This window comes from Staurois parvus, unplaced genomic scaffold, assembly GCF_062004578.1.
Source record: "Staurois parvus isolate SC_StPar_1 unplaced genomic scaffold, SC_StPar_1.0 ptg000195l, whole genome shotgun sequence".
NCBI classification, from domain to species: domain Eukaryota; kingdom Metazoa; phylum Chordata; class Amphibia; order Anura; family Ranidae; genus Staurois; species Staurois parvus.
The window spans coordinates 11,120,600-11,129,440 of NW_028317991.1; the positions used below are offsets into that span (position 1 = coordinate 11,120,600).

The 8,841-nt window shown below is 42.2% G+C and overlaps 1 protein-coding gene across 13 annotated transcripts in view; it reads right to left on the bottom strand.

Moving 5' to 3' along the window:
- Positions 1 to 8,841, bottom strand: part of SON (SON DNA and RNA binding protein) — a 134,083-nt gene that overhangs the window by 51,925 nt on the left and 73,317 nt on the right. For all 13 annotated transcript variants that reach the window (XR_016312805.1, XR_016312803.1, XR_016312801.1 and 10 more), the window contains exons 4-6: positions 8,363 to 8,529; positions 5,675 to 5,818; positions 199 to 378 (exon numbers count right to left, since the gene is read on the bottom strand). Coding sequence is in view for 6 of the 13 variants with exons in the window: in XM_089677951.1 (XP_089534077.1) it covers positions 199 to 378; positions 5,675 to 5,818; positions 8,363 to 8,529 (491 nt within the window). In the remaining 7 variants the exon portion in view is untranslated. The remainder of the gene's footprint in view (positions 1 to 198; positions 379 to 5,674; positions 5,819 to 8,362; positions 8,530 to 8,841) is intronic.

Below are 8,841 nucleotides of genomic sequence, written 5' to 3' on the forward strand. Positions count from 1 at the left end.
TAAATATAAGGTGATCGGTATAGGGAGGCTTTACACAGACACTGTCACTTTGCCTATATAACAGACAATGTGACAGGTTCTTTTTAAGTAAGTATGTGTAAATTTATGCGACTGCAAATAAACATATTGTTGCCATTAATAATATTAAAAAAAAAAAAATCAACTATATCACAGAAAAAATAAGCAACTATCTCTTACCTGAGAGGGACCTGTGTTGGTGAAAACATCATCCTTGATCTCCTCGGTCTTTTTATCCACGGGAACCCATTCACCATACACTTTATCGGACTCCTTTTTCCTGTGCTGAGATCCTGAGGATACTGGAAACTCCTTGGTCAAAGTTACCTGATTTTTCGGAGCTGGCTTCAAGCTGGGATTCTAGAGAAACGCAAAGTAAAATCTTAGTTCTGCAACAATGTTACCATCAGAAATGAAGAAACAAAATTGAACTCACAAATCTGTGTGTCACAGACTCTGGAATCAACTTTCACAGACATTAGAACTGCGGATCGACATAGGAGTATGAATACAAAGGCCCCTTTCACACTGATGGTCCGATCCGGTCCTCCTGTCAGTTTTTCAGGTGGTCACGATCGGATCATAAATAGCGGGGATCATGGGAAAGAGCTGAGCAAGCAGATCCACTGATGGGTCCGTCAAGTTTGAAAGGGGCCTAAGACAGTCGCTCAACTAATATTCTTATTGTGGTATTAAACCAAAACATTTAATATATTACAGCTTACCAATTGTTAAATGTGATTGCTGCATTTGTTTTCTTTTTTTAGGCTCTTATTTTCACCTGGTGATCCAGCCTGTAAGTTTTTTTCCCCACAGAACAAGCTGTCCTGCAGATATAGCAGTTTAGGGGGTTGAGATAAACCCATTTAACACTGTCAGGGAGTGCACAGCAGTCAGGCTCAGAGTGTGTCATTTCACCCAAGACAGAAGAAGGTTTGACTTCTCTCAAGCTGAGTGACTTCTGCTGACTCCTTGAAGTCCCAGAAAACGAGACGTCCACTGCTGAAAAAAAGCTTTGGTTCCCCTTTCAACCAAGTCTCTTGGACCATGACGGGTCTGAGCTCCCCTGCAGTCCAAAATGATTGCATTCTTTGAGAGAACAGTCTAGGCCAGGGGTGGGCAACTGTGGCCCTGCAGCTGTTGTAGAACTACAAGTCCCATGAGGCATTGCAAACCTGACAGTTACAAGCATGATTCCCAAAGGCAGAGGCATGATGGGACTTGTAGTTCACCAACAGCTGGAGGGCCAGAGTCGTCCACCCCTGGTCTAGGTCAAAGAAAGAAACCGTCTTCACAGATCCATGTCTGGATCGGAAATTTACCGCTCCAGGAAAAAGCTGGTTTAGAAAGACACTACCATCATCCCTACGACCTTCATGCAAAAGCAAATTGAGGGAAGCCTTCTGAACTGAAAAGTCTGCACTTAAAAAAGGGACAGGGTCTTTTACAGAGGAAGGAAGATCTAAGCCTTGTGCATGTCCATGAGCAACACCAGAAATTCCAGGTGGCTAGTGAGATCCAACAGACATCTGGAGACTGGGGATGCATTTTAGGCAGGGAGTACCTGGGCAGAATGATCCTTCAACATCAGATCAAACAGAAAACCCACAATGGGGACACCATGAGAGTGAAGCAATGCCAAAACAGGGCGGCAGCACCTTGGTGAAGATCCATGGAGCATTGTACAGGCTAAAGTAAACAACAAGAAACTGAAAGTGATGCTTGCCTACCAGAAAAATCACTGGTGCAGGGGGAATAAGAGAAAGTACAAACAATCCTGGATGTCTACAGAATGCCAGCAGATCACCTGTGTTGGATGGAGGGAAAAGACCAACCTGGTTTGACTTTAGAAGTTAAGTGATTTAGAATCCAGAATAGGGGAAATGCTGCCCTTGGCCCCCAGGATCAAAAGCAGGTTAGAGTAGAACCTCTGAAACTGCATGTGTATTAACAAGGATGACACCTCTGAAACTGCATGTGTATTAACAAGGATGACACCTCTGAAACTGCATGTGTATTAACAAGGATGACTCCTCCCAAGGACAGAAGTGTAGCTTTCAGATCCCCTATGTTTGAGAAGAAGGTGCATTTGTAGGGCCTGATGTGGACTGTAGGGAAAGAAGAAACTTCAGTTTGCAGCACTAGAGAAAAAAACTTGAACCCAAAGGGTCAGGATGTCCCAGACCTAGGCAGACACAAGTTCAACAGTCAAGGCCTTGTTAAGGCTGGAAATGGCAGGATCAGAAGGAACCGCAAGTCTTTTGTGAAACCTTTCCTCAAGGGGGTATAGCTGCATAAACAGCTTCAGGGAAAGTTAAACATTTTCAGGGTGCAGTCAGTCATCGTAGATCACTTCCTCCATGGTAGAGTGAATAGAAAAGACCTAAGGCCTTAGGAGCCTCTTAATATTTTTACTTCACGTTAACAACTTTCAGATGATTGGACACCGACAATTTCAGCTACAAACTGGCACACACCTCATCCGCCAGAGTAGAAATGGTGTCCCTGAGATAGGAAGCAAGAGCAACAGAATCAGCCTCCTCCTACTCAGAATCCTCAGACTGAGGATTTATCATCTTTTTCTTTTCTTAAGTAACAAGGTACTTGAAAGGAGAAGGTGGGTAGTGGCTCTGCCCAAAAAGCCCACCCAGGAGTTGAATTCCTCCCTGCATAAACAGGTGGAAAGGGGGGCACCTGAAGAGCTAAGCATCAGATGAAGGGAAGGGACCCTGAAGGGGAATGAATGCCCAGGCTGTCTAAGATAGGATCTCCAGGGGGCATAAAGAACCCCTCATCTGACTTATTGGCTGAAAGCTAGCTTGAAAACCCAACTCTTCCCCTGCATGTGATTCGCCATAGCAGTGAGAGGGACCCAAAATGTGGAGAGGGATTAAGAGCAGTCACGTAGTTACACTTAGGCTGCAGGTGTCCAGCAGGTATACCAAGCCTGTTCTGCATGTGTAGAGGAGAGGCAGGAAGCCTGCACGAGGCGGTGTGCCTAATATGGTGCCCGGTTGAGCACAAAGGTTCAGCTGTAATGGAGGCTGTCTGTCCACCTAGGTACCTGGGTGACTGTGGCAGAACTGTAAACTGTTGCAACCGCTCTGTGCTGTGGCACATACAACTCTCAAGGCCGTGAAAGTATTAAATGGACATGACCACATCCTGGGCTGTGAAAGTTTAAAAGGTTAGTTCACCCTTACAAAAAAACTGTCCATGCAGATAAGGGGTGCCTATAGACAAAACCAAACTGTGGAGCTCTGACTAAATTTAAATAATGCCCTTGCTATACAGTAGCTCTCACAGCCTGACAGGAATACTCCCAAGACAATGTGAGGCCTAGTCTTTACTGCTCATTTTCACCATCACAAGTGTGAGCTCTCTCTGATTCATCCTCCCTCACATGTGGTTTCTCTCCCTTGATGGCAGTAGAAGTGAGCTCAGTGTTTGAGAACTCACTCCTGTGATAGTGGAGGTGGGCAGTAATGACTAGTCCTCACTTAGTGTTCTAGCAATGTCTTGGGAGTATTCCAGACAGACTGTGAGAGCACTGTACGTAAATGGTCTAGACCTATACAAAGGGTATTATTCAACTTTTGTCAGAGTGCCAGTTTGGTTTTGTCTACATGCGCCCGTTAACTGCATCTGTAGAAGCCGGAGAGCCAAAAGCAGGAGTTCACTGCCAGAAGCATGTTACAGATCAGCCCTGTATTTTCTCTCTGCGGAGAAGTCTGGGTACTTGGAGCAGGAATCTAAGTAAGAATTTTCCAGAAAATACCAGCAATATCGTATAGTAAAGAGGAGAAATCTACCAACTAAGGACCCAAGCAAAAACTGAGGATTACTGGGAATTCGAGGGGATATAAGAGGGTCCTCACAGCTCTAAATTGCCAGTGTCCAATCACCTGAAGGCAGCTGCATATAACCAGTCGTCTACGACAAGGCTGGTGTCCTGTACAATTAATAAAATGCAATTTCAGTTTGTATAATAAGGCCATTTCTAACCTATTAAGGGGGTGAAAATCCTCCTTTGAGAGGGCTTCATCAGTCAAATGTCTCCACCCAAACAGCTGCGGCATTCCCTCCCACCATTGCAGACAAATGTATAGTTTGAATGGGTTGCAAATGTACTAACTAGCACAGTCATAGCCCATTCACAGTGCCTCCAGCTTGCAAGCAGATATCGCCTACAGAGTTGCAGGCTAAAAGCTGAAGGAAGACTGTGCAGGAGCCTGAAATTGCAACTGTGATTCTCCTGTTCAAAACATTAAATGAAAAATAAATGCACATTTTTAACCTGCGAAAAATGCCCCGTTTTTTTTTTAGTAAAATGGTGAACTTAGCCTTTAAAAATGGAAGTCTGCAGGCAGGAGGAAAAAATTGGAGTAGCAGAGAAACAACCCCATCACTTACGTGATGTTCTGTGGAATCCGCAAGCTGCATATAGATTGGCAACCTGACTATTTAGCCAGATCTTTTTATTTTAGCTCTGGATAGAGTGATGAAGGATTAGAACTTATATCAAGTTCTTATTTCAACTGTGTATTTAGTTTGAATATTTTACATTAGGAAACCTTGCATTTCAATCACAGTTGAAGCGAAACTCTAGGAAGCTATAAGACCCAAATCATGCCGACAGGAAAGGACAGCACAGTGACAGAGAGATGAGCTTATCACATAAATTTGCCAATTCTTATTCCACTGTCTTGTCACAGGCTGGAGCAGGAACAGGGTGACCTGGGCTCAGGTAAAGCGAGTTAAATGGTCAAATAATGTTGGCCATCACACTGAGGACATCTAGTGACAGAAAAAAGTATTGGAGAAGGAATGGAGAATATTTTGGTGAATATTGCAGCAAAAGCTGGTTTTGTTATTTTATCTTTCGGTGGGCTATTCATTCATATTTTGCTATTTTGGTTATAGTTTTGCTCTAAAGTAGACAATGTTTATTATAACCAAATTTGCTAGTAACAGCACCTGGTCCAAATTTGAACTAAAATCTATATATCTGAGTATCCTTAGCATTTATGTCCTCTGGTGCTACTGCATAGATCACACATCGTATGCCCAGCATACAGAAAAGCCAGGTCTTTGAGAAATTTTAGCACTATATCAAATCAGAGTTGCAGCCTTCAACATACAACGGAAGGGGGATGATTCTAAACATCAAAAGCACAAGGTAGATCATATTTTTGCACATTTCAACAATTAGCAAAGCTGAAGAGCAAAGATGGTTACACTGTTAAAAATGTAATTACTTATTCTACACAATTACTCTCATCTCATTGTAAACCTACATTGTGTGTCTCTCTGTAACTCTGTAAAAACCTAATAAAAAAAGTGAAAAATATATTTCATTGAGGGCCGGTTCACACCGTAATGCAACCAAAACGCATATCACAAGCAGCGCATTTGTGGGAACCACAGAAGCACGTGATTTGGTTCGGTATGTTTTTAAAAAGTAGCGCATGCATTACTTCTTGTGCAATCTCAGCCCATTCAGTTAAATGGGCTTAAACCGACACAGCAGAGGAACACACAGAAACACAATGTGTTCCTCTGCGATCCTGATATGAACTGGCCATTAATGTTTACCTTAGTACTTTTAATTGTAAATGTTCCCATGAAAATATGTGGGTAAATAGATCACACTTACCAGTAAGCTAAAGGAAATTGGTTTATGTTCACTGACTTTAAAAGGATGATTATAAAAAGGTTTGTCATCCTCCTCTTCATCAGAATCATGGGGCTTATTCACAACCTCATCATCTTCTTTGCTCTGAGCAATTTGCTTACATTTCTGAAATAGACAATTAGACAAAACAGTTGCCAATGGTAGTCACTCAACACACTCCAATACAAGCAAACAAACAAGCTCAGCTTATTTATATTATTTGCTATGAATCACACAGTCTCCAAACTAATTTGTGCAGTGGTTCCAAAGATGGGTACACACAGATCAAAACTTCGATCTTAGTATAGTACACCCTGTTCACTGCTGTGTGGATGCAGGAATCGATCAGGGTTTTTGTTTAGACTGACTGGCGAAACTGGCAGGTTGAACAGCAAAAAATGAGCCATGTGTACCCACATTTAGTGTAAATTGGTGACCTCGGTGCTGCTTTACATGGAGCAAGGAACCTTGATGTTGATTAAACAGTCCGGAGGGTAATGTAATGCAAGAATGCCCTGCAGCCCTTACCTCCATTACATCAGTGGGTAAGAATTTTTTCATTGCTCTCTGTGAACCTATCCCTGGCTTATTCGATTGTACCATGCTATGCTGTTTTTTTCTCTATTTGTATCTGCTTTGCCCTTATACAAATAGCAGAGGTAAGCCCCCAAACTATAATCTTATTAATAGAACATGTGCTCAGACTGTGCACACATTCCAAAGAAGCACTAAACTTTAAACAAGCCTTCAACCACCTCTGTAGCTATAGGCATTGTAGAGAAGCCATCTTCAAAATTCACAGCAGAGGCACTGAAATCACATACACTTTAACCCTTATTTTCTATGTTGGCAAAATATTTGAATCCTGCCAACCCAAATGAAAGACGACTGTAAAGTCTAGCTCACAAAGCTAGAAAGGTCAGCGATGGCTTGGTTTTAAAGTTATTTTACTACTTGTTAAAGCGCAATTACATTGCATTAGAGCACCACAAACCAAAAATGCTATTTAGTATTTTTTAAAGAGAAGTATGGGTATGGGAAATGCAGGTAATTAACTGTGGGAGGGGCTGTAGTCTGCCCTGGCTTCACAATCTTGCGGGGATACTCCCCCCTGCCTTCTCCTATGTTTGACTGATATCAGCTCTGGGCTGTCTGTGCACTCCTGAGGCTTCATGCAGTAGCAGCTGCTCTCCCTCTCCTCGCACAGATCAGATTCTCTTAAAGACAGCCTCTATCTGCATTTGTGTACCTGAATGCTAAGCTGTGCAGTTGTTATCTGTTAACTTCACAGGACAGAACTGCAGCAAAGCAGGCAGCTACACAGTGCGCAGATAGAGGTTGTCTGTAAGAGAATACGATCTGAACTGTGTGAGGAGGAGCATCTATGCCACTTGTGTATTTTTCCACTTTTATGCCGAGGAATAGTATTGTGGCTGAACTCAATTAGTGCTCAGGTGTGTGCCTTGTCAGCAAGAGTGGACATATCTCCCACTGGAGGAGGGACAGAAACAAGGGGTGGATTGAAGTTGTAACCGCCTCCCTCTGAAAACGTTCAAACAGCAGATGAACGGTTTCTGGGACCTACATGACAAATGAAGTGCCCTGCTCTAAACAAAAAGGGAGGAAAGAAAAAACCAAATCATGATCATGGTAACATTTGTTAACTATTCAACCTATCCCAGATTTCTTTAATTTGCAGAGCAAGCCATCCATCCATGTTTCTAGAATGGATGTCTCCAGTTTGCTGAGAAATCACTTTGAAAAAAAAACCCCTAGCATTTCTGGCTGTGCCCACCTTGAGAAAGGGCAGATGATTCATGTAGCATTTACTTCCTGGAATCCATCTGCCCTTAGCTCAGGCATGCAGGCAGGAAGAGACCCCCCCCCCCCCCCATCATTTGCCTAGGCCTGAAAACCAGAAAGTAACTGAAGAAATGTAAAAAAAAAAAAAAAAAAAAAGTTTAAACTCAAGTAAAAATGATATACTTTCTGATCTATTTATGAATACTGGCAGTATAAGAATTTAAAAGTCAATGCTGACTGAGAAAGGGATGCTCCGCTTTGAGGCTATGCAGAAACTTTAATATCCATATTCTGGGTACTGGTGCACTCAAAAGATTTACCACATTAATGTAATTCCAAAAATTGTTTTCTTTTTAAGGCTACAGGTTTCATTAATAGGATGCCTAGTGATCATACCAGGTCCTGTTATGGGATGACAACTGTCTCCCAGCTGTGTTAATGCATACTTACCCTGTCATTTGTGCTCCTGACGGAAGCAGCAAGTGGCCAAACACACATTTCACTGGCATGGTCAACCATTGTCACTATCAGGAAGTAAAGATCTCACAGGATTGGGGACAGGAATATAGGGAAGAGGGCACTGGGGGATTTAAAAAAAAAAAAAAGTGTATCCAAAAAAAATTTTAGTTTTAATGTTTCTGCTACCTTTCACTCTCAGGTATAAAGCCTCACTCACACTAAACTGTTGAATCTGGTTTTGCTCCAGTACAATCTAGCCTTGCACATTTTGCAAAAAGAACATGCCATTCATGTTACATACTGACTGGGTTTAGCTTGCAGTATTTTCTTTAACAAAGCATATAAATATTCACACAAAATGCATTCAAAAAAATCTATACAAATTTCCTAACACTTAAATTCCCATACCTCTGTGAGTTCTTGAATTGTAACGCCATATGTCCTGTGGGTAACCTTCTCATCTACAGGTGCAGAGGGTGCCAATACTGGCTTCAAGCTTGGTGGTAAGGGCACACCGGCCTTAGCACACATCGCAGCTGCATTAGCTTTGGCTATTTCCAGGAGCTGAGCTTTGTCTTAAAGGAAAAAAAGCAAAAACATTTTATAGCATGCATATAGAGTAGTGTCAGTACCTAATGTTTAAGAAGTATTTACAAAAGGCAGCATATCTTAAAGTGTTACTAAAGTCTGACCTTTTTTTTTTATTAAATAGCAAAGGTGTTATACTCACCTGCTCTGTGCAGTGGTATTGCACAGAGCGGCCCCAATTCTCCTCTTCAAGGGTCCTCTGCTGTGCTCCCCTTTGCACCGGGAAGAGGGAGCACAGACAAATATAAAACGTTTTTTACCTTAATGCAAGCAATGCATTAAGGTAAAACATGTTTTTA